Source organism: Limulus polyphemus, unplaced genomic scaffold (assembly GCF_000517525.1).
Source record: "Limulus polyphemus unplaced genomic scaffold, Limulus_polyphemus-2.1.2 Scaffold234, whole genome shotgun sequence".
Lineage (NCBI taxonomy): Eukaryota > Metazoa > Arthropoda > Merostomata > Xiphosura > Limulidae > Limulus > Limulus polyphemus.
The window spans coordinates 629,395-656,646 of NW_013665844.1; the positions used below are offsets into that span (position 1 = coordinate 629,395).

The 27,252-nt window shown below is 33.5% G+C and overlaps 1 protein-coding gene across 4 annotated transcripts in view; it reads left to right on the forward strand.

Moving 5' to 3' along the window:
- Positions 1–27,252, forward strand: part of LOC106478625 (zinc finger protein DZIP1L-like) — a 93,199-nt gene that overhangs the window by 16,392 nt on the left and 49,555 nt on the right. For all 4 annotated transcript variants that reach the window (XR_002609949.1, XM_022382251.1, XM_022382253.1 and 1 more), the window contains exons 6-8: positions 9,615–9,833; positions 20,045–20,128; positions 25,048–25,275. Coding sequence is in view for 3 of the 4 variants with exons in the window: in XM_022382251.1 (XP_022237959.1) it covers positions 9,615–9,833; positions 20,045–20,128; positions 25,048–25,275 (531 nt within the window). In the remaining variant the exon portion in view is untranslated. The remainder of the gene's footprint in view (positions 1–9,614; positions 9,834–20,044; positions 20,129–25,047; positions 25,276–27,252) is intronic.

A 27,252-nucleotide genomic window follows, 5' to 3' on the forward strand; every position in this document is an offset into this window, starting at 1 on the left:
GTTAAAGTAAGTAGTTACTTTCTTATTTATTAGTTTTTTAGTTTTATTTTTTTGGTTTGTTTGTTAGTACGTAGTGTCGACTGTGTGTGTGTGTGTATATATATATATATATATATATATATATATAGAGAGAGAGAGAGAGAGAGAGAAACGTTTGTTCTCACATTTAATCATAATATAACAAATAGTACTGTTAGGTTATAATATGCAGAGATCTGTTACTATCTTGATTAAAGTTTGCTCCAAAGAATAAACTAGAGTGAAATTTTTTTTACTGAACAAGGAGGTAAAATGGATAGGAAAAAATAAAGTATTTACCTATCCTATAAGTAGCACTGATATGTATTGCTAATTTGCAGGTTGTGGAAATGTGTTACAGAAATATTTTACCTGAAAATATGAGGACAAACCATATTGTCTGTATTTGATATGTATGCTAATTTATAGTACTATGCAATATATATTAATTATGATTTAATTGCATTTTTTATGGTGACCTTATATACAGTACAAACTGACAGACATAACAAAGCTTCATCAAATCTTACATGTAGGAGAAAATAAGTTCCTAGTTTAATACACGTTTTCTAACTTTATGACACAAACTTCTTTTTCCAATAATTCATTCCAACTTGTAGTTTCAGCTCTAAATATTAAGAAGTTATGATGATATGTTTTTTTATTCAACTTTGTTGTGGAACTAGTAGTTTTTTAATTAAACACCTGAATATCACTTGTAAACAGTTTAGAACTGTATCTTCTAACTTTATCATAATATTCAGTCACACAATCTTACAGTATATTATACAAGAAGGATACACGTCTGCCTATTGGACGTGCTGGTTTTTTTAAGGTATTTACTAAACACTTCTAATCTTGTGTATTTATCACTGTCATGAACATACAAATTTACAAATAGTGACCGGAAAAGTGTTGATGAATGTCATAATATTTTGCCTGTGAGAAAATAATGTAACTAGCTAAAATTGCACTTTAAACAGGTTGGGAAGTTGTCATTTTGTGAAATAATCAATATTTCGATGGCAGATTTGAATATTTAGAAAGTTCTTCTACTACTTGACATTGCAAAATCAGTTGGGAGAAGCTGAAAGGATGTGCAACAAAACATTTAAGAACAATTGTAGTTTAGCCACTTATCTAGGTATGCCAGATATAACTGTCACATATCAGTTATTGGCATGGTGCATGTGACACATATAAATCTTGCAACACTTTTGTTGCTGAATATGATTTGCGAATGCCACAATAACTTGTCAAACAACCCATGATGTATTCAAAGTACACTGTCAACTGCTCCTCTTGAATTTCCTGGTACATATGCTATTCACCCTTCATATCAACATGAGGGCTATTTTGGCATTTACTAGAAAAGTTTTTTTTCTAAATAAAGGTGAAATTAATGCTGTTTTTGATGAAAATGAAGAGAGTGAAGAAGAATGAATCCATACAGATATGGAAAGACAGTGAGGTAGAGATGGAGAGTGATGTTATAGGCACAGAGAACGATGATTATAGTACTGTGGAAAAAAACAGAACATGAAGAAGTTAAAGTATTGTGAGACAAGGGTTTTTTTTTTTTTTTACTGCAATTTGAGAATGAGGATGAGATTCTTGAATATTTTGAGAAATTCTGAGTGATAACTTTATTTCCCTGAAAACAACCTTATAAGCCAAACAGTTTAAGTTTACATAGTAAACTTGATAGTCTTGAAAATAACCTTAAATACTGAAAAATAATAGAATTAAGATTAGGAAATCTACTGCAGTATGTGCCCAGCCTAATGGTTAGCATGCTGATCTATTGACCTGAGGGTCCATGGTTCACATCCTGTTGCTCTAAATACTTGGTCTACAGTTTGGGGCTACAGTACATTATAAGAAGGACAGTCAAAACCCAATATTTGATTTGAGTAGCTCAAGAGTTAATTTTGGGTACTTTTGACTATCTGTCTTCCCTCTAGACTATCAGTTCAAAATCAAGGAAGACTAGCACAGGATTCCATTGTGTAGCTTTGTGTGAAATTCCAAAACAAAACCTACTGCAATACTTTTGAGAAACTAAAAATTCGAGTTGGTTTTTGTTTTGCTTGCAACTTATCCAGTTAAAAAGTTTTTATATCATTCAAATGTTCTAATGATGCTGTTTGTTTTGGCAGAAGTTGGTGGATCAAAATAGCCAGCCTTACATCACAAATTATGACACGTATTGAATACTTTGCAGTATAAAGTTTTTGTTGTATTGAATATTTTAAAATAATAAATAGACAACACAAAACATTAAAATCAGTACACAATTATAACCATTTCTGAAATGTGGATACTACATGTTTCAATGTTTACCACATTATCATCAGGAGAAAGAGGAGAGACTGGAAATAGAGAGAATAAGAGCACAAATTGAGATTGCTAATCTCAATCAACAGCAAGACAAAGGACCCAAGAATGACAATGGGGTCAGGGTCAGCTGATCCAAGCTACCCAAGTTTGATGAACAGAAAGTTTACATGGATGCTTTCCTGGAGAAGTATGAAAGATTTATTTAATGTCAGAACTAGGACAAAAGCAATTGGGCAGTCTGTCTCAGCCCCCTTCTCACAAGAAAAGCCTACAAGTGCTGGAATGAAATCAGAAGATGCCATGGACTATGACAAGTTAAAAGTGGCCTTGCTCAAGTGCTATGAACTCACTGAGGAATATTTTTGCTGGAAGTTCAGGGAAGTCCAACGTGACACTGAAGAAATTGTGTTTCAGTTTGTGGCACACCTGTGATGGTACTTCACAAGGTGGACTGACATGGCAAAGTGTGAAGATAGTTTTGAAGGACTGGCAGATCTACTAATATGTGAACAGTTCATGATCACGTGCTCCACTGAAATGTCACTGTTCTTAAAGGGGAGAGCACCGAAAGATGTGGATGAGATGATCAAGCTGGCAAAACAGTATATCGAAGCCCGTGGAGGGAGTATAACTGGCAAATTCAAGAATAACCAGTCAAATTTGAAATCAGGGGTAGCTGATCAGAAGCAGGATGCTACCATAGGTGACAAGAATTTAACAGACATGCTATTCATGTTATAAACTGGGGCACATTGCGAGTGAGTGCAAGTCTGTCATCAACAAGCAACAGCAGAAATATCAACATAAAGTAGCTGGAGCTACATACAAAGATGGTGCTGGCAAGAAAGGAGTGACTATCACCATGGATGCTGCTGCCAGAATAAACAGATTAAATAAAACCCATCATATTCACTGCAAGAAGGAAGTGCTATCACTATGATTAAACAGTGCATGATTGATGATCAGCTCTAGTTGGCAAACAGGTCAACAGTGCCTGTGGTAATCAGAGCATGTGACAAACATTGAGACGTGCCAACAAACCACAACATGCCAATAGTGAAGTCTGTGTCGGGACAAGAAAATTATAGTCCTACAAGACACTTGGTGCAGCAGTGAGAACCAGTCTAATATTTGATAACCAGATGACAGGCAAGGTACATCTGTGTTTTCTGATTGATGGGACAGTGAGAAATTTGACACTTCATACTGAATGAGAGACCTTGAGGCCATGTGTATTAAGGCACCCATCTATGACTTTGTGATTGACAATATACTAGGCAGTAGAAGTTTGGAGGAAACAGACAGAAAGAAGGCTGATAAGGCATCTCTGTCACCACAAGAGCTTAGGAAAAGAAAAGCAAGCAAGACTGCAAGTCTTGAAAAGTGACATCCTGAATTTAGGTCTATGGGAACTGAAGGAAGCACAGAAGAAAAATCCTTCACTACAGAAACCCTGAGACAGTGTCTGGGAGAAAGAAGAGCACAAGACAAAGGGGAAGAATAGAGGACCAGAAGGGAGTGTTGTACTGGATTTATCAAGGCATTTCTACTGGGGAACATAAACAGATAATAGAATCTACAGAATACTGGACTGAAGTGATGAAGTTGGCTCGTGAGTCAATTGTGGGAGGACACCTAGGAGCAAAGAAAATGGTAAACATAATCACCAGCAACTTCCATTGGCCAGGGAAGGTAGCCAAGGTGCCACTGGGTGAGATACCTCTCATAGAAGCACTGTTCAGTAGAGTTACTGTGGACTTGATTGGACCACTAGCACTTATATCTGACAAGGGTGACCAGTACATGCTGATAGTAGTTGACTGTGCAACACGTTTCTCAGAAGCCATAGCATTGTTGAAGATAGAGATGGAGAGGGTAGCAGAAGCTCTCCTGGAAGTGTTCTACAGAGTAGGCTTTCTAAAAGAAGTATTGAGAGACAGAGGGACACAGTTTACCTCTTAACTGATGCAAGAGATGTGCAAGCTCATCAGCATTAGGCAGCTCTTTGCCACTCCATACGATCCCAAATTTAATGGACTTTGTGAGAGAGTAAATGGAGTCTTAAAGAGCATGCTGAACAAGATGTGTCAGGAGAGACCATGAGGCTGGGACAGGTACCTGCTTACCGAGAAGTTCCACAAGCGAGTAGAGGATATTCACCCATTTGATTTGACAGTACAAGGTCAGATGCAGATATTGAAAGAACTGTGGACAGGAGAAGAAGAGTAAGAAGTGAGCAACACATACCAGTACATGTTAGACTTCAGAAACTGACCTGTCAAATCACTTGAGAAAGTTTGTATGCAGCTCAAGGCAGTCAGAAGCACTTCTCTGATAAGAAGGCCAAGGATTGACATTTCAAGGTGGGTCAGAAGGTCTTGATTCTGCTACTCACAGACAACAACAAACTCACCCTGCCATGGAAAGGACCTTTTGAAGTGCAGGAAGTGCTCAATAGAATGGACTATAAGGTGAAAGTGGAAGGAAAGACCAAGATCTACCACACCAAATCTGTTGAAGAGGTACTTTGAGAGGGAAGAAGACATAATGGTGCAGCTATTGAGGCACAGATGGACACTTCAGGTGTAGCTGTCATAGATGCAGAACCTGAAGATGGTGACTTTGTTAGAGAAGATGAGGTCCTATCAGACTTAAGACTGCTGGGTGGAGATGATACATACAAAGACATCAACATCATTTCCTCCTGACTCTCCTACTGTTGTCCATCTCTTTACTTTCTTTACCTGGCTATTTGACCATAGATTATCTGTATCCACCATTGCCAGTTATATCAGGTGGCTTTGTCCACAACATTTCACCCTCCTCAATACTGCAGGGTATTTTCTTCCCATATTCTCCCCATCTGGTTCTGTTCCTTCCTTCTCCATAGGCCTTCGTCTTCTTGCCCCACTCCCATGCCTGACTGAGACCTCAGTATAATTCTCTTCACTCACACATGTGAACCTTTCAAGCCATTGATATCTTGCACCTTATACCACCTTTCTCTCAAAACCTATTTTTTCTTTCTTTTTGCCTGTGGTTGCCATTGTTCACATATTTATACTATCAATTCTTCTCATACTCTCTACCACTGCTCTTATATTCTTTTCTATCCTGACTGGTCTTTCTTTCCTAAGACATCTTCTCCTTGGGAAGGTGACCACTCTTTCTCATCTATTTCTCTTACTTCCATTTCTCATCTCTATGATCAGTTGGATCTGGACATACTTTTGTATCCTGTTCATGCTATTCATTGCTATTCAAGACAGTCAGAAGCACTTCTCTGATGAGAAGGCCAAGGATCAGCATTTCAAGGTCGGTCAGAAGGTCTTGGTTCTGCTACCCACAGACAACAACAAACTCGCCCTGCCATGGAAAGGACCTTTTGAAGTGCAGGAAGTGCTCAATAGAATGGACTATAAGGTGAAAGTGGAAGGGAAGACCACTTGAAGAAACTTGGAGAGCTGTTCAGACGAATGAGGCAGAAGGTCTGACCATCAGACCATCTAAGTGCTACATCAGCTATTCTGTGTTGGACACAAGGTGGGCAACTGACAGATAGCCATGGAAGAGGAGAACTAACGTGCATACAAGATGCACTAGCTCCAATGACCAAGCAGCAAATCAGATCCCTCCTGGGGTCAGTGGAATACTATAGGAAGTTCATCCCAAACTATGCTGAAGTTGCTGCACAATTGACGGACCTGACTTAGAAAGGCCAACCCAATAAGGTGAAGTGGGAACAACCACAGCAGATGGCATTCCAGAAGTTGACGAACATGTTAGGATAACTCGCCAATCCTTAGAATGCCAGACTTCAACAGACCATTCATCATTCAGGCTGATGCATCAGATGTTGGAATTGTAGCAGTACTTCTGCACGAACATTAAGACAAACTGTTTCCTATAATGTTTATCAGTAAAAAACTGTTAAAGAGTGAGAAGAACTATTCTGTGATTGAACAAGAGAGTGTCTGTCCATCATATTTGCCCTCCAGAAATTCCAGAACTACCTCTATGGAAAGGTGTTCATCATCCAGACAGACCATCAGCCACTTTCATACATCCAGGTTAACTACGTTGTGTAGTTCCATTGTTGTGAATTGCTGCTTGTATTATTGTGTCATGTTACTAGAACTTTCCAAGTTTCTCTCCTTGTTTTGATGGAATATTATTACATCATAATATCATGTAGTGTGTTGAAAGTTCTAAGCCCTGATCGAGCTATGAACATGTGTACAAAATGTAGTTGAAATAAGTAAGTTCTAGGCCTCAGTTGAGCTATAAATATGCATACAAAATTTAGTTGAAATAAGTAAGACAAAGTTAGTGAGAGATATAGTGAAATAGATCTAGACTGTGTTTGTAAGTTTAGCAGTAAAGAGCATATAATGGCACTTTTTTTTTAAGTGAAGTTATCACAAACTGTATTGTAACAACAGAGTATAACAACAGAGAAGGATAATTGGTCTTGTCAATTGTGCTCTAAAGTAATTGAACAAACCTGTGTGGACTTTTGACGAAAAGAGACAATTATGTAAAGCTTTGGATACACTAGTGGTAACCAACAGTGTAATGTAAGTGAAATTATCACTGATAGTATTGTAATAACAGAGCTGAAAATAATAATTCATCTTGTCAGTTGTGGTTTAAAGTAACTGAACCAGCCTGTGTGGACTTAGACGAAAAGAGATGATTATTTAAAGCTATGGATACAACTGTGGTAATTTATTGTAACAGACATTTGTTTATTGTTGATACTCCAACAAGTCACTGACATCTACTGTAAAGAATCTGGCCCACACATATGCAAAAACCTGATAATGATGACTCAATTCCATGGGTTGAAATACTGTAATTATTATAATAACTTGCTGGTATTGTATTTGTGAATTGAATTTATTTTTTAGGAGCTATTTTATCACAACCTTAAGGTGGAAAGTGATGTCCAACAATGTTCTTGGCAACTCAACTACTTTTGGAGTGTCAGGATTTACCATACAACTTCCCAGCTCATAGAATAAATCCCAACATTGTGTTGTAGAATAGTACTAATCAGATTAGTTCTAGTTCAAAATTGTCACTTGTAAATGAATGGAACAACTAACATAGAGCTGTTTATTTTGGTGCCCACAAAAAAGAACCAGCCTTAGTAATACTAAACAAGCCACCACACAAAAGCTAAGCTGATAAATAGTCATGAGTTTTTCAGTTGGTTTCATCGGGAAGATGCATCAAGAGTTATGAAACAAATTGAAGAGGACAATAGAAGTTATCACCAAGCTTGCTGATGATAATGAACACCTTTCGTAGCAATACACCCAGTTTATGACCAGTTCATCAATGCTCATCAAGAGTAGGAAATGCACAACAGAATGGAACAAAAGTCCTAATTTTAAGAACAGTTGTTTTCAACTAAATGATTCACAAAATAATTACATTTTAGAAATGTTTTTGTGGAAAGAGTATCACTATGTCAGTTTTTACAACAAAACCCTTACAATATTTATAAAGTTAATTTCATAGGCCTAACCTTTACAACACGAGAAAAATGATACAATGAAACAGTAAAGTGGTTAACCTTATTAAAGCTCAAATGTTCATAATACATAACAGGATTAACATATTTTTTATTGTTCTTGTCAGTTTGTTTTAACTAAAGCTATGTATAGTAAAAAGTTAGAACAATCATTCAACATAGATTTTTAATTTCATATATTTCACTTCATTTTATCTTGAATATACCATTTTCTCTTATAATTTATTGCTAAGACCAGGCATAGCCTGGTGGTTAGTGTGCCTAGAATGTGAAATTTGAGGATTTTTTGTTCTCGTGCCTTTGCCAAAGAGAAGCACACTGCACTTTGGAACCCTGAGTGTATTGTAAGAATGGTTACCATATCCCACAGTTAAGTTAAATAAGAGTATCTCAAGAGTTCACCATGGGTACTGTTGACTAGATCCCTTTGCTCTTTTTGACACTTAAATGCACAGATAGTAGTTGTGTAGCTTTACATAAAACTAAACAACAAAAACAACAATTTACTATAAACACTGGTTTTAGTTTAAACTAGCTTTGACACTTTTCCAATAAATATTTATGATTATACCTCCTTAATGGGCTAAATAACTTTTACAATGTTAATTATATTTTAATTGTACTATACAGTACTGTTGTATACCATTTTTTATATCATGGAAAAGAAAATGCTAATCATTAAACATTTTTTGTTGTAAAAAAAGCTGGTTACTAACATTTTCCATGTTAAAAGATTTTGAAATGAAATATTGATGGGGACATACTCTTGGTTATATGTTATACTCTTTTGAATTTTTGATACAGGGCTGGGCATGGCTAAATGTTTATCATTGTTGGACCGTAAATCCAAGGAATCATGGCTTGCAGCTCACTGTTGAAAAACAATGCACCACACTGGGGTGGTGGGTGTGCTATAAGAGTGCTGGTCAAATCCCACAACTCAATTAGACAAAAGTGGCCCAAGACCTGGCAGTGGATGATGTTTACGAGTTGCTTCCCTTTTGTCTTTGAGTTCAAAAATTAAGGATGGCTGTGTGCAGATAACTCTTTGTGTGAGAACTCTTGAAACACAAAATATGGTTACTGATTAAATAATATTATTACAGATAAGCATAATGTTGCATTTTCCATGCTTTAGTGGCCCAATTTAATCTAAAATTAATCAGCTTAACCATTTCTCTTTTTAATAATTAAATGTTAAAGGCAATATCACTTAGTAGGAGTATTCATTAGGTGTGACATTGTTTTGTGATGCATATAGCAAATCACAAGTCAGCTGCATAGAATATGTGTGAAGTAAATATATACACACACATTGACACATCATATGTAAATGTATAATATTTGTACATGATACATGTTTTTGATGTACAGTTTTATTTTTGAAATGACTAACTTTTGCAGAATTATTTTTATTAACTATAAATGTTGTTTTTGGGGTACTGAAACTTTCTGTAGTGTACAAAGCTAATAAACACTAGCATAAATTGTGATTTATAATTTCTTATTAGGAAATGTTTATGTTAAGTGATGATAATTTTTTGTAATAAGAGTGTTAATTCTTTTCTATTTCTTGACAAAGTAGTTAAAATTCCTGCAGCAGCATAATGGCTCACATTTGTATTTTAAAAGATTTGTACTTTTATTTACATAGCTGTAAGTTACAAATTTTTTTCATGTCCTCACAATTTTTGTTTTTTTTCTTACAATCTATTAGTGTGAGTTTTGCCCAAAGGTCTTTGTTTCTGCTGCCTACCTACAAAGTCATCATGGAAGACGTCATGGGGATAAGCTACAAACTGCACAAGCGGCTATTGTAAATGATCCCAAGATAGAAGAACTTGAAAAGGAGCTGAGTCAGATTCATAATAGACTTAAAGAAACACAAGAGGAGTTAGAGAAGGAGAGAGCTTCTTTTGCCAACCTTTGTGCTAAGGTATTAATTTCGTTAAACTGTGGTCTTCATTCTAAGGTTAACAGTAAACCAGACTTTTTTTTTTAAGGTAAAATTCCTTCACCAAAAAAAAACTTTTTGAAATGAAAAAAATTATATTATAAAATCAGTACAAGTATTTTATTGTAAACGATTAGATGTTTACTTACCAAAATGAGAGTTTGTAATTATATACTTTATTTTTCCAAACAGTAAATCAATAAGAAAACCTAATTTGTTTATTGTATTTTCTTTTAAATGGTTATATATATAACTTACTGAAATTTATGTTTGTAATGATATACTTGATTTTTCAATACTTTAGATCGAATAAGAAGATTCTATTTTTTATACTTTTTTTCCTTTTTTGTATATATACACACACACAGAAGCAAAAGGAAAAGTTTAAGTTAATCTATCAATTTAAATTATTTCATGAACTTTAAAAGGGTTACTTATGTTGGTTTCTCTCAGAGCCAAACCTATGAACTACTTATACTACCCACTGCGAAAAGTAATTGTTGAGTATTTCACTCATGCTAAGAGCTGCTTAACAATAACATATGATAAATCTACATTTTTATTCTTTAAGTTATGTCGCATTTTGAAATATGAATGATAGTGTGATTAATTCCTTACAATTTAGTGTAGAATATCCTACTTGAAAAATAAAATTTGGCATCAATATTATTCATGCCTGTTCTCCCATCATTTCAAAAGTGAATGTTGAGCTTTTAATGTGTGCACAGCTTTTGAAAAGCAGTGCAGGAAGCAGCCTTTGTAAACGGGAGAGAGACGAATGCTTGGACAGACACCACAGTTCACAATGTATATAAGATATATTCACTGAAAAATTCTCTGGTGATTAATTCTCATAAGTACTCAATTGTCAGACTTATTAAAAGTTGTACCATTTTATTTATAGATGGGGCACATTCCAAAATACAACAATTCACTGTTGGCATGCCATTTTCCTCAACTCAGCTTTTGTGAGTGTTGATTTTTGGTGTCACTTCAACATTGGCTCAACACTCAAGTGACCTGAAGGAGCATTGAGATTGTAAAATGCGATATGACAGCTTCTATGAGGGACCTGACACTTATGACAGGAGAATTACATTTTACAGTAATTGTTTATACAGCAACTTTTTTTAAAATAAAATCACTGTAAAAATGCAACCTTTAAATAGAAACAAGTTTATCTAACAACATATAAAGCAATCATTCTTCCTCAGGCTTAATATAAAAATGAAATTACACTTGGTGAAGAACAGTTGATGAAAACGTTGCTGGATAAAAAAAACTTTGTTGCTATTTCACTGTTGTGTTTTTACAGTGATTTTGTTTTATTGCATTTATCTCCCAACATTATATGAATTTCAATTCTTCTGAAAACTTTTCTTTTGCCTGACATCCATCTTGGAAATACAAACAAAGTGAATGATGCATTTCAGATTTACAGTCAGTGTTGAACCAACCATGACATCATGGTAGTTACATGTATCCTTGAATTTTGGGATACACCTATGTTCAGTTATTGCAGTAGCTATTCATCAACTGCTGATAAAACAGTGAGCTACAAAATCTTATTTATCTATGTGATCTAGAGTTCTTAACATAGGTTTTATTAGTATTGAAAACAGGAAATAAAATAATTTCTCCTCATCAAAAGTTTTAACACTGTGAAATCCTTTGCTAGTTCTTGCTTCAAATTATATATATATATATATATATATTTTTTTACAATTTCACAAGTGCAGTTTTACGTTATCGGTTAATGTCCATGCAATTTCATTTTAATCTTTTCTGAGCCATGTGAGCACCTTTTAGGTGTTGAGAGTACACCTGCTTACAGAATTTCAAAATTTCAGTAAAGATAATAGTAATTCAAACTATTTCCAGAATTCTTTGCTCAAAAATATTTTAGGATTATCATTTTGTCAGTTCCTAACATTTTTTAAATATAATCTGCAAAGAAAAATTAAACAAATATTGAAACTTACATTTCTGTGCAGCTCCAAGAAGTCTTATCAGAAACAACTCAGTTATTGCTGTTTTTAGAATTTTTAAAATGGGTTTATATTTGCTAAAAAACTATATTCCTTTGAGATCATAATTATCAATGTATTCTTATGCACATAATTTCCTTCTCTTTTTTTTCTTTGTGGTTTGCATCCTCTTATGGCTTTATAGCAAGTGATTAAATAACTACTAATGCTTTCAAAATATCTACAGGAAAAGTTTAAATACCATTGGATAGAGTAATTTATAAGTTATTTGTGTCATTGTATAGTGAATAAAGTGGTGTGAGAAGTAATTTATGGTTTCATGGAAAAGTGACAAAACTAAGCTCATGGGTAATAGAACAGTTTAAGAGGACTTTGGAATAAATCACAGATCTGGGAATTTTTTATTTATAAGGTTTTTTTATTTCTTAGACATTCTTTTCATTCCTCAAAATGTTTTCATGTTAAATTATATTTCTTTGAAAACTACATAAATTTTATTCTATTACAAGACTTCAGGTAAGCCTAATTAGGAGTAGAGTATATATGATGGCAAAATATTCCATTGACTTGAAATTTGACTCAAATTCTCATTTATTTGATGTTATTGTTAAGTTTATCATATTCAGACAACATAGATAATTCAAAAGAATAAGCTATATTTATTAGATATAAATTAATCTCAACTAAGAATATTGGTACTTAGTCAGTTTTGACTTTTTTTGATGATTTATAGCTGGTGACTACTGCAGTTGGTAAAATAAAGTATAAAAAGAAATATATCTATAAATATCAATCAAGTTGAAACTGATTGTATTTATAAAATGGGAATTTCTGATCAACATTAAAAAAAATTGTAATTCTAAAATCTAAGGAAGTATTTTTATTCATTTTTTGAAACAGTGTGTATCTACAAAATATTTTTAATTTCATAATGTAAAAAATGATATACAAACAATTAAATTATAGACATTTTTTTAAACCAAAACTGAATAATACAAGTATTTAGTTAGTTTGTTGTAAGTTTTATACAGTTTGGTTAAGTGTTCTCACTTCTAGAGGAAAATAACTGGAAAAGGTTGTCTTGTGTATTATTGCATTCGCTGAGTTTTTAATAAATTTTGACATGGATTTGTAAAAAAAAAGTTATAGTTATTTTAAAATGAAAGGAATTTTGTTTTCAATAATTAGAGTAAATTACGATTTACTCTGCTATTTAAATTTGGATATAAGCAGTCTTCCTTAGGTATAATTTTATTTTCTATCTTCTCTTTTTAAGGGTAGCTGGGATTCTAGCTGTGTTTTAACATCTTGTTAAAGACTACATTCTTAGCAAACTTGTCACTGCGATTCTTTGCTTCATTCTTAGTTGTACATATACCCATGTTATATTCTGCATTGTTATTTGTGTCTGAAATTATATGTTAATGACCTTTCCTTTCCACTTGACTAGGTGGCAAGTTGTCTTCACTGATCATGAGCTAGATCAGATGTACATGGGTTCCCATTCAATTGTCATCATTTATTGATGCACTTTATTTTCCTCCTCCTTCCTCAGAATGTATTGATGCTTTCATTACTTATGCCTTTTTTGTATTACTATGGCATTTTTTTAGTTATTTTCTGACTGCTTATTTTCTTGCCTTTTGGACCTACTTCACCACACATGAATGCCTCTGATTGTTGTCTTCCACTTTCATTTCCACTGCTGTCATCCTGGCTCAGTTTTTGGTGAAAATGGGCATTCTTCTATATGCATGTCCCTTTTGTGATTCCACTCTTTTTATTTCTATTTAATATCATCATGTGGCTGTTTTTAACTGTGACTTATATCTTTGCCTTGATGTCATATACCATATATTTTGTTTTATTTTTTGTATGAGCTTGATGTACATATATGATTGTACATACATATTACTGTTCAGTATGTTTTTGATGCCTTTTTTTACCCTCCGGCTTGTAGTTGACCAGTTATATGTCTCTTCATCTGCTGTCGAATGTTATTCCTCAGCCGTGGTTGGACATCCATCATAGGCTAAGGTGCTCCTTGGCTGGCATGAGTCTTTACATGAGAAAAATTGTTTAAGTACTATATGTCTGTAGCAAAATGTCTTATGAATAAGTACTTATGTCTTGCATAGCAGTTCTTCTATCTTTCCCACATCCTTCTTTTTGATGTCAAGAGTCAACTGTTGTTTAGAGAGGTTTTAGTGCTAGTGTAACATGAGAAATTATATGAATAGTAAGTGATACAAATTATTCTGTTTAGTGTAACATTCTAATTTTAAATACAGATTTTGTGATAAAGTCAAATTTATAAAACTCTTCTAATCAGAGATTATTTCTGCATCTATGAATACACCAATTTTTACTTATTTCATATTTGTGGATTTCCTAAAAAGTAAGATGCAGTATTTTTAATTCAAAATTGTTTTCTATAGTCCTAAAAATGACTTACTATTTTCATTTATACATAAATGAATAGGTCATCTACAGTTGGCTTACCTTCTAAGTTTCACTTAGATTTCTGTATTGAAATTTTACTTCACATATTTCTATATTCTATGGTTGCTTATAATTGGATTTTTTGAACATTTTTCACTTTTTATTTTGAATTAATGACTTCTTATCACCAGATAAAAGAGAAATATGTATATGAATTATTTTCTGACACTTTGGTTTTAATTCACAATTGAGGGTTTCAACTGTATGCAAGTCTTGGTTTTAACTAAACCAAAGACTTAAGATTTTTTTTGGCACGTGTAATGTTCAATGTTAAAACTCACAATTTAAAAAAAACTATTATTTTATACACAATTCTATAAAAATGAGATTGTTTCCAGTCTCCAAATTACAATAACTTCCTGTACAGGATAAAAAGTGGTAAAAACCCAATGAGACTGGAAAACAATCTCATACACTCTACATGTTTCAACGTATACTACTGAGTCATTCTCAGGAGTGTAATGTTTTGCAAAAATAACATTTATTTATACAATTATCAAATCACCAATTTACACATTAAAGAATTTCATGCCATCTGCTGACAACATTTCCATCAGGTCCATCATCTTTATTGAATTATTTATATTTACTTTTTTTGCATTTAATTATATCAGTAGATTCATGTATATTCATACCAATTAAATTTCAGGTTGTGCTAAAATAACACTTTTTTTCCCATTGAATTGTGTGATTAGTTGCACAAACATGTTCTGCTAAAGGTGAAATAGTAATATTATTATTTTTGACATTCCTTTTGTGTTCATTCAGTCTGGATTTTAAATTTCTTCTAGTTTGTCCCATATAAACTTTTTTACATTCACATAATATTTTATATATGCTAAATTTTTCCATTAAATCAATTTTATCTTTAGTTGTATTAAGAATTTTGCTGATTTTGTTTATCGGTTTGTATATCGAAAAAATATTTATTTGTTTTTTAAATTTTTTCATTATTTGACAAGATAAACCAGGTATATATATATGATAGTACTAAATATTCTTTCTTACATTTTTCAGCAAATGGTTTTAACTTAATATTTTTATCCCTGTTTTTTAGTTTTATGACAGCTCTGTCAACAACATCTGAATTAAAAACCTCTTTCCATATTGAATCACAGGTGGAGGCTACCTACCCATCATCACTACTTGCTGTCCTTTTTAGTTTCACAATTGACTCAACCCCTCCATCTCTGTTCCTTGTCCAAACCCCTCTGCTTCCTGACTTCTGATTTCCACTTCCCAACCTTCCCTTTTCACCTCCTCCATCCAAGCTTGTCTATCTTCAACATCTCGAGGAGGCGTTGTCAGATTTGCTGGACAAACAAGCCATAGGAAGGGTGTATGACCCTACTCAGGGTTTTACTATTGTCTCTTTGTGGTCCCCAAAAAGACTAGGGACTGGCATCCAGTTATTGACTTTTCCTCCCTCAATTACATCCTGGTCATCCTACACTTTCATATGTAAAATGTCCTTTTCCTCTGTTGGTCATTTTTGCTCAGACTATGGATGACTAAGGTCGACATTTTAGATGCATTCTTGCATACCCTGAGTGCTGCAACCTCTCAACATTTCCTTTGCTTTATCCACCAGGATCGTATATTCAACTTTCAAGCTCTTTCGTTGGTCATAGCATCGATACCTTACATCTTCAACAGTATTGTCAGGGGCTTTGCTCACCATGTGCATGGACTGGGACTGCAATTCCATTTTTACATGGCCAATTGGCTTCTCCTGTTCCACTTCTGAGAGGACTCCTCCCTTCATACCACTCTTCTGCAGGAGGCCATTTGTCTTGTGTGGCTTGTAAAAATTTCCAAGTAATTCCTCACTCCCATCCAATATTTTGTTCACCTGGAGTTTTCTTCAATTCCTTTCTTAGTCATGCTTAACTCTCTTCCATCCACCTACAATCAATCCTACTCATACAGCATGAAACGTTCTATCACTTTTGAGGACCATATATTCATTGGAACTGCTTATAACATGGGGTCATGATTATATGTCCTTGCATGACCTTTGGATCCACTCGTGGGATCCATTAACCTCAAAGATTCCTCTGTCTCGGTGGATTGACTGATCTAATACCACTGCCAGTGTTTTCCTTACCTACACCCAGACCTGTCCTTCATCTATTCACTGATGCTTCCCCTTCTGGTTGGGGACATCTGGAAATGACAATCCAAAATCTGGCACTTTGACCCAGAATGAGTGCTCTCTCAACATCAATGCACTCAAATTTCTGGCAGTCCATCAGGCATGATCCCATTTCTTACTCTTCCTAGTGGATCATTTAGTAATAATCCATTCCTACAATTCCATGGTTGTTTTCTATATTAGCTGCTAAGGGGGGAAGGGTACCTGATTCTTTGCTTTCAAGCCCTGTACCATCACTATTGGGCCAATTCTCAACAGGCTCATCTCAATCCCTGTCATATGCCTGATGTTATGAAACTTGTTGCAGATCACCTCTCTTTTCTGGACTGTATTCTGCCCATGGAATGGTCTCTTCATCCTCAGGTTTTCCATTGGGTATGTTCTTAATTGGGCACACCACTCATCAATACTTTTGTCACCCATCTCAATGCCAAGCTTTCTCTCTTCTGGTCTTGTGTTCCCCATCCCATGGCTCTGGATGTTGATGCTTTGAGCCAGGATTGGTCTCATCTTTTCCTTCATATACATCCATTTCTCTGACTTTTACCTCTGGTTCTTGCCTCGATTTATGATGCTCCTTGTTATATCTCTTTGGCCAGCACAACCTTGGTTCCATCTTCTACTCTGTCTGATAATCTGATTTTTTCTTCCTATGCCTAGGATATTCTCTCTTTTGCTTCAATCTCACACATTACTGTTCCATCAAGAGATCTTATGTTTGGAATTTGTCCAGTCCATTGCCCATGAAATCAGTCTCTCTATTCATGTAGCCTTTCTCATTCTTGTTGCCCTTTAACTTTTTTATATATCAGTATATGTGGTGTGTCTTTTGTCATTGGTCCATCCACCATCACTTTCTTCTGACTCTCCTACTGTTGGCCATCTCTTTACTTTATTTATCTGGCTATTTGACCATAGATTATATTTCTCTACCATTGCCAGTTTTATCAGGGGCCATATCCACAACATTTCCCCTTCCTCAATATCACAGGGTATTTTCCTCCCATGTTCTCCCCATCTTGTTCTGTTCCTTCCTTCTCCATAGGCCTTTGTCTTCTTGCCCCACTCCCATGCCTGACTGAGACCTCAGTATAGTTCTCTTCACTCACACTCATACTCTCTTCCACTGCTCTTATATTATTTTATATCCTGACTGGTCTTTCCTTTCTAAGACATCTTCCCTTTGGGAAGGTAACCACTCATCTATTTCTCTTCCTTCCATTTCTCATCTCTATGATCAGTCAGATCTGGAAAGACTTTTGTGTCCTGTTCATGCTATTCATTGCTACTTATATCATACTTCACCCTTTCAAGGTTTTTATCACTGGCTCTTCATTTCCTGGGATTCTTCTTTCTCCACGGACATCTCTTCTTTTACTCTTACAGGTTGTGTCCATCAGCTTCTGTGTTGAATCTATTCCTCATTGGGGGTTGATGCTTGCACACTCTTCCACATCTTATTCCATCAGATTAGTCATCTCACTCTTTCTCTTGACACTCATTTCTGGTGACTGCTGGATGAGATCCTTCAGGCAAGCATGTGGACTACCCAAATACCTTCTACACACACTATCTTCTCCATCTGGTGTCCAGTCTCTTGAAGGTTTCTGCCTGTCTCCAATTGTCATTTTACAGTCTACCCACAATCTTTAGATATATGAGGGAATTTTCTGGTGCCTCCAGGGTATACTTACAGTACCAGTAAAGTGTTTTGCACTCTTCCCTGGCTTGCTCTTGCTGGCTTTTCAAAATAGGGTTTTGCTGTCACCCATTGCACTGCCTCCAGTAAAAAAGACCTTTCTGGACTGAAGGGGTTCCAAGCATTTTCTCCGGGTCTCCCCACCACAAATTCTTCCCTCCTTTCTAATTGAGTGGAGCACAGGAGACCCTTGCCACTTACCAGTTCCTAGCTGCTGGGGTGGTAGACCATGGAGAACCCTCACCCATTGGGTTTGTATGCTGGGATGACATACGATTGAGTACCAATACAGTGGGAAGTGGGGTGATGGTGACACTGTCAGTGTAGTGCAGGTCACCCCTCATATAGCTGTACATATATCACATGACACTTGTGCCCGTCCTCGGGCAGCCAGAGCCAGTTCAGGAGAGTTGAGGCAAGCACACATCTCAATCCATTGCTCTCATTATATAACCTGCAACTGTTCAGTAGAGTGGAAGGGAACACACCATATACACCTGTGCCCTCCATCTGCAGGTGTCATCTGTTCACTTGAGTTGAGGTGTGCACACGCTATACAAATTTCTATGGAATAAATACTGTGCCTTCCTTTTACAGCTGGTGTCTGACAGTAAAGTTGAGGTGAGCACACAAGGTACAGTCTGAACACACCTCAACCATGCCACACATATTGGCTCTCCAATGTCTTGTGTGCAAGTATTTGGATGACCATGTTTTTATTCTGCCTATCCTTATAACACATGGGGATTGTTTGCCTCTTCCTCCCTTTCTGATGAGATGTAGCCTCCCACTGGTGTGCCCTTATGGAGCCTTTGCCATTGGGTGTTACACTCCATGAGTCTTTTTTTTTTTTGGTGCTTTCTGAAAAGAGCTCATCTAGATAAATTTGTGTGCTGGTCCCTCCAACACTTCAACATAGTGTTCTAGCTAAACTATGCAAAGAGGTGTGGTATTGACTCAGAAGTTAACATTTTCCTTACCTGAAAATGTATTTTTTGTAGGTACTAACATCTTAACACACATTCCCACCCAACCTTCCCATATTTAGTATACCTTTGTATTCCTTCCCTCATTAAAGAATGAAGTTCTTGAGTGCAAATGCATAGGGGAGCTGTTGTGCGTGGAGGTGTGTTGCCATCTCCCTGTTACTGGGGGTTTTTGCTTCATAATGACATCATAATGCAGTAACACAATTCACAAGAAATCTTGTGAAATTAGGTGGGAGTTTGCTAAAGGCTAGTGGCATGCAAATCTCTAATGCAGATGCACATGGAAAATAGCTAAACTCTGTTATGAGGTGAGTATCTGTTAGAAATACATTTTCAAGTAAGGAGAATGTTAATGTTACTATTGTCCATGATGAGATGTTTTAAAATACCTTACAGTATATAAAAAGAGTGGTTTAACTACTGTGTTTGAAAGATCTTTGTATAGGAAGTGGTAAAATAATATATACGCTATCACTGTTATGAATTTTTCTGTAAGAATAAATCTTAAGATAGATTTTCTTTTGAAACATTTTCCATATTACACAGTAAAACTAGATGTCATTTGCAACAAATCCAATTTAATACTATACTGTAACAGTTTTGTCAGCCTATAAATGATTTTTTCTGAAGATACAAAAAAAAAACAACTACATACAATTTTGCTATGTTTGTTTTGATTTATTTAGAAGAAATGAAACTAATAAGTGTGAATTCCATTGCTTTGTCCTTATTGTGTTAGTGTATTGTATATTAGTATGGTAATAATGTAAATGGCAAAAAAAAGGAGTATGAGGGTGTATAGGAAAAAATATCTTTTGAACCATTGAATGTGAGAATCAAGTGTTTGTGTAATATAACAGGCAGAACAAGAGACTGTTGCTAGAAAGGAAGAAGTTAAAAAAGAAATTGAATTTTGGAAGGAACAACAACAGGAAATTCAGAAGGTATTTCTATTTTGTTTATGTGACTTGATTGGGAGTCATGAACTAGGTCTTACTTAAATCCTCCCATGTAATCGGGAATGGTTTGTTCTGCGAGTCAATTTAAAACAATCTCTATATAAAATATAAGGTTTTTCATTTTTTTATGTTGTAATTTCTTTTTATTAGTGATGTTACATTTCAATTTTGTAAGTAATTTTTTATTTAAAAGAAGTGCTGTGAATGTGGCAAGATTTTTATCTGTAATTATATATTATGTAATTTATACATTACATATTTTATTATTTCTTCAAAGACCAAAGCTGAACTTCTTAAAATGGCTTCTATGGTAGAACCCTCAATTTTAAAGCTAGTAGCCCGTATTTAAATCTTTGTCATACCACTAAGTATTCCCCACACTTTAAGATGTGGTAGAACTGTAAGAGAGGGAGTGTCAGTCCCTTAGCATGAAGGGTAGGTGGCAGAATGATGCTGACTGGCTGCCCTCCCTCTCTTAAATAGCTAAAAATTAGGTATGTTAGCATATAGCCTTAGCAACTTTGCCATAAAATACAAAATTCTTAAAATGATTGGTGCACTAGAAAATCTAGTCCATTTCTTTAAATGCATAAAATAGAAAATACTTTGACCTTAAACAATTTGAAACTGAGGTATTTCAGTAATAATTTTTATAAGTCTCTCTGGGGACTGCTGAAAACAACAATAGATGATTCCAATCTGATACAGCAAATTAGTAGTAGATTTTTCCTCAAAATCAGAGCAAATGAATTTTGACTTACTTTGTGCCATGGGATAATGTGTTTCTTTTCTGGAAAAACAAATATATAAACATCCTGATTTATTAAAGGACTATCTCCATGTGGAAGTTGTTACAAAATTATAATTTTCTTTTAAATAACTAATATATTATTGCATTGTACCATAGAGTTCCTAAAGTCTAACAAGAATATACTTCAAGGATGAACCTTTACACAGTCACCTGATCTTTGTGAAAACAAGATGTTTGTGAATTTAGTGTATGGAAGGAAAAAAATACAGTGACCTTCTGCAATCAGATTAAAAACAACAACATGTAGTTGATATTTAAAGCAAGAAAATTTGAAACTTTATTTGTGGAAGAAAATGGGCAGTAGTACAAGTGGAAAGGACTATTGCATTGTGATATGTTGAATTAGAAAGTAAAATAAATTGTAAGGTGAAATGAAAATAACACATGATCAGAAAAAGTAATGGATAAAGGGTTAAAATACACATAAAACTTTACCACAAATTCTTGACAACTTCAGGAAAGAAATGTCTATTCTTCTCAACCTTTAGAATAAATGTGGTTTTAAAATGACAAAACAACATTCATATGTTACCTTCACTCTGTAGCTAATCAATCAGAAAACAAGCTGATGTATCTGTTCCATCTGAAAGTCACAAAATGTCCTCAACACCCAAGGTCAAACAGAACTTATAACAGTTATCCTGGGAACAGTGACAGGTCAAGATACAAAAACGTTACATCTAAGGCTAAATTTGGCACAAAATCTCTAATAGATTTATCGTACTTGTATGAATATAATACACAGTTTTTTACTCCAAATACCTCCTAAAAAATTGACTGTGCATTATATTTCCACACATTCAATTTTGTTAGATATTTTACTAGAATTTACCAACCAAAATCATTAAAGGTTTCAAAAAATGTTGTGTATCCAATGCAATGAATGGGACGGATGATGCTGTGGGAATCAGAAGAGGATGAAACAAAGGTTCAAGGAAACAAATCCAATGAATGCTATGAATCCGATGGTAGTGACAGTTGTAGCCATGATGAAAATTTATATGAAGATGGATGATTAGATTAGTGTACTACCGCATATAAACTTTTCAATAAATTTTGTAAAATTGACATGTAAAAAAATTTCAATGAAAGATTTCCAAAAATATTTAATACATTGATAGTTGTTTACTTTATTTAGAAACTATTCAATACATTTTGTACAAGTGATCTGTAAAAAAAAAAAAAATTCATCAATTTAACATTTCAAAATTGGGTGCACATTATATTCAGGGGTGCATTACATTTGGGCAAATTGGGTAGTATGTTCCAAAATTAGAACTTAGAAAAATTTGCAAATGTTGTAAATGAGAAGTATATACTATAGGAGAGTAATATATGTAATATATTCATACTGTAAGAGTAGGCTTTATCCATTTATCTCTTCATTTCTTCAAAATTTCTTTCTAAAAGTTTATTCTTAATTGTAACACAAAAACATTAGATACTGACCTTTAAAGATTTTTAATTTTTAACCTCAAGCAACAAGAAATAGGAATTACATATCAGTTATAAGTAATAGTAACACTGTTAGTTCAGTGAAACTTTTAAACATTTTTAACTCTTTCCTTTTCTGTGCACCTCACAAGGTTTTATTGAGTTACATTCAGAATTTAAACTACTTTGTTCTCATGATATACAAATAAACTTGGCTTTGAAACATAGCTAATAAATCAAATTTTTATATTATTTAAGTTTTAATTATACAAGGAAATATTTTTATAAAATTCTCAATATCCCCTAGAATGAGAATTGTAACATTTGCTCTCTTGGTCTTCCCTCTTCTATAATTTATTTACCATTCCTAAATTTTACCTAAATTTTTAATGGCTCTTATCACAAAGTTAAAAGCCAGAAAAATTATCATGACTGTAGGACATTGTCTGCTTTTTAATAGGTATTATTCTGTGTCTTAGGTGCATTACTTAAATAATAAATTATTTAGTGCAATAGTACCATTAGTATAAAGAAAAAAAAGTGGGGGTTAAGTTTCATGACAAGTTGACAACGAAAAGAAAAGATTCAGATAAGTACTGTATTTCTTGTTTTTCATGTGTATTCTTTATTTATTATTATAAAAGTAACTAAAATGTAAACATTAGAAACTTATTGGGTTAGATTAGGTAAGATAATGAAAAAAAAAAAATTTGTAACAAGATATACTCACAGTCAATTTGACCAACCTCGTATAGAGTTAGGGTAGAAAAATTAAAGATAAATAAATATAACGTTTTACTGGAAAAAAATGTTTCAAATTTATTTAGGAGGTTTAAAAGATTAAGTAAATGAAATTGGATAATTTTCAGAATAAGTAAAGTATTTTTGATCTGAACATGAAAATCATTTTGCACTCGGAGCAGTCAACGATTTATTTCCATGTATTCATGTGGAAATTTTAAGTGAAATACTTCATTAAAAATTCTGATGTTTTTGTCTACAAAAGACATGTAATGCTTACTCAAAGCTTGTCAAATTTCATGTAGATATACAAAACATGTTAGAAGTTATAGTGTGGAAACCGAAGGTCAATTTGGTCTCATGAAATCGGGTGATTTGACTGAGCTCATTGCGAGAAAGTTAAGAGATACACATATATGTTGTATTTTATTGAGAATATGTCAGATTTGGACTTTCTCACCTATAGTCAAGGAAAACTGAAGTTCAAGAACTTAGTGTACATTTTACATTTCTATAGTTTTATCAGACTTTAGAAGTTTCTATAACAATTAAAATTACCTAAATTAGCAGACCTTCACTAGTACCCTATTGATTTACCATTTCTAGATTCATTTATGGAAATATTCTGTGTGTATGTGTGTAAATTTAGATCACAAAATGCTACAATTAATTTTTTTTTTGGCAGGATTATTTTAGAATTGGAGTTCAACTATAATTTTTGGGTGATTAAGCATTTTTTAGATCATGTTCAAAGAAGTGGGTAATATTGATAAGTACACACATATAATGTGGTATGCAGGATCACTGATATTCACCAGAAAAAAATCAGATATCTGCAAAACTGCAGAAATGTTAGGCAGACTAATATTTTTAACACAGGCAACAAAGGAAATACAAGTGCACAATTGTACAAATGAACAAAATATTTATTCATACAAATAAAAGCTTTTTATTTGACTGACAGACCTCTAATTTCATTTATGACTTCTACTAGCTGCTAGAGTAGAGTTTCTATATCAAACAAAGAGGTTTAATAGAGGAGCTGTGGTAAAAAAATCAAAAGATGGAATCATGGAGATATCCCATTTTCATATCAGAGCAAAGTCCTAGTGCATATCCAATTTTTATGCCAGACCAAGGTCCTAGTGCAATATCCCACAATACTTTAGGTTACCAACATCAATGACTATTCTGATAAAAATGTTCCTTGGAAAGATCCTCCCAAAGCATGCTTCACAAGTATCTGTATCACCCCTTGAAATATGCTTATCTTAGCCTTGGGGAATAGACTCAAACATAGTTAGCTAGCACAAATTTCTATGGAATAAATATTTTTATATGTAACTTTTACCTAAGTAAGAGGAATAGTGTATGTTTAGTGAGAAAAATAACTACATGCACAACACCTGCATGAAAATTTAGAAAAATGACCTGAATATATCTGAATAAAGACATTCCACACTAATGCTAGAAATATAAAAAATATAATATTAATATCATCACACTGTTATCTTTGGATCTGCAGAAACACCAGCATTTTCCTGTTGTCAAGTTATATTAATGTACTGTATTCACAAAATTTGATATCTAATAAATTCTGCATGAAGTAGGAACAGTGGCTGTTTTGAAGTTTAATTTATTGTGACATTGTAATTATAATACTGTTATAGACTAAACAGTGTAGCTCATGTTTTATTTGGCAGAGGTTTTAAAATTTTTCATACGTTTATAACTTACTAATTTGTTTTAGTGTGCTAATTAAAGTTGATTATGAGATATTATGTTGTGATATGTAAAACAGTACAAATATCTAGAGCCTGAGGTTGCTTACTGATTAGTTATACCATTAAACAAGTATTTTTGGTGACAGATCTCATTGTAACTTATCTATTTTTTTCTCACTGTTTGTATCTTCTAGAAAGAGTTGGAAAGTGTGAAAGAGATGTTTTTGAAAGAAATGCAAGAACTAAATGAAAAGCATCTGATATCAGAACAAGCTTTGATGGAGTTGCGTGCTAAGTACAATACTCTTACTCCTCCTTCTAACTTGGGTGTATTGGTTGATGCAGAAAACATGAAAGTAAATGAAGAATTACACAAACAAAGAGAAGAGACAACTCTATTGAAAGAGCAACTTCAATTACAGGTAATGGGTAAAAACAAAAGAACTAGGAAATTTGGAAGGAATAAGTCCAGTTTATAATTTTTATGAACTGTGCTGAATGTTTTATTTTTGGTTACTTGTGTATTCTGTTTCTCATGTAATTTCAGTAAGATCAGCAAAATTTGCTCTGTGTGTTTCTTTGAAAACTAAATAGTAGTTTTTCAAAATTCATGGTTCTACTGAGTCCAGAAAACTGGGAAGAATGGTGGATGTATGTACTTTTGCTCTCCCAGGCTTGAAAGGCCCTTAGGGTTTATTTCAGTGTTGTAAAACTGTAAAAAATGTAGGAAAAACAAAAATAAATATAACAAAATAAAAATTGTGGCAGCTACAAATGACAAATGAAAAAAAAAATTTGAAGACATTTCAAACATGTGTTGGCATTTTGAACCTTTATTAGCTAAAGTTAAATTCATGAGTTAAAACATAGAAAATTGGTTAGCTTTTGATAAAAATAAATTTAATTTGTAAGAGTTATATTGAACCAAAATATACAGTTAGTTTGGCATCCTTTTTTCAAATATTGTTCAGATTCAACATGTCTGATTCAAAGGAGTAATCAGTGTGCGTGTTTGATAATCATGTAATATGATTTATTTCTCATAATATTCATTACTTCTTTTAGTTGAATTTATGTTCTTTTTTTTTTTAACTGTATTTCATTTTGATTCATTATTAATTGTTTTTATAGATTTTATTTTCTTGCTTCTTTTGCAAGAGCAAATGAAAATAAAACAATAAAAAAATGTATCAGTCACCAGGTACCATTTCTAGAATGTTGGATAGAGCTCTGGCAAAAGTTTTGCATTTGATAATTGACTGTTTCTTCAACTTTTAACTACTGAGAATTCCATCTACTGCCAGGCTATGTCTCATAAGCTTTTAGATCATTAATATAAAGACCCTGCCAGTGAAATTAGCCAGTAATCAGTCAGTGATAATTGAACCTTTAACTGATAGCTGACCTTCCATACTGGCTATTCTTGCTGTTACTTGATCTTTTTTGAACTATAGGAAAACTGCAGTTGTTTATTTATTTAGTCTTTATTAAAAAATTAAATTCTAAAATAGATATGATTTATTTTAACCTTTAAAGGTGCTATGAACCATTAATTTAGTATCATCCCCTGATTTCCCTCCTTAACATTTTTTTAAACTTTTGTTGTGTATTTTGTTTATTTTATAAACATTGTAAGAGGAGTATTGACTCACTTTTTTTTTATTAGCAATTATAAGTGTTTAATGTTCACACATCCTAGTACCTATAATTTGTAATTTATGATGGTCTCTCAAGACAATGAAACAGAAAACATTCTGGATTATCAAAATAATGATCAGTAATTATCAAAAAATTAAAATAAAGATTTGAACTACATATTATGGTCTTTTTTTTATTATTAACTTAACAATATACTGACAAAAAAGAACTGATAGTTATGTATGAAGTATTACATTTTGCCACTGATAAGATTAAAAGATCCTGGGAAACTGTTTAGTGGTCCTAAAAAGTCCTGGAATTTTGTCAGCCAAAAAATGTGAGAATCGTGAAGATTGTGTAACATGTTTTAAATATTGAGGTATTCATTTCTAAAATAAAGGGATATAAAAATCTTATCTAAACTATGATTGGGAAAAAAGCATAAGTTTATTGGATTGCTCCTGGTAGCTTAGGTTATGAGAAAGCTTCATTTTATAATATAAAACATAAATCAATTCTTCAAAAACAAAATATTTTGTTAAATTTTATCATGACTTAATTTGTAATGACCTGCTTAAGTAAAAACTAAAGATCATAGAAAAATAATTACTTATGTTGTTAAGTAAGGTGTTTTATGTTACAGTTGTAAGCTTTACTTAGAAGTAGCAGGTACACACACACACACATATATATATATAAACAGTGTAGCTCATTGTTTTATTGGCAGTAGGTTTTAAAATTTTCATTACGTTTATAACTTA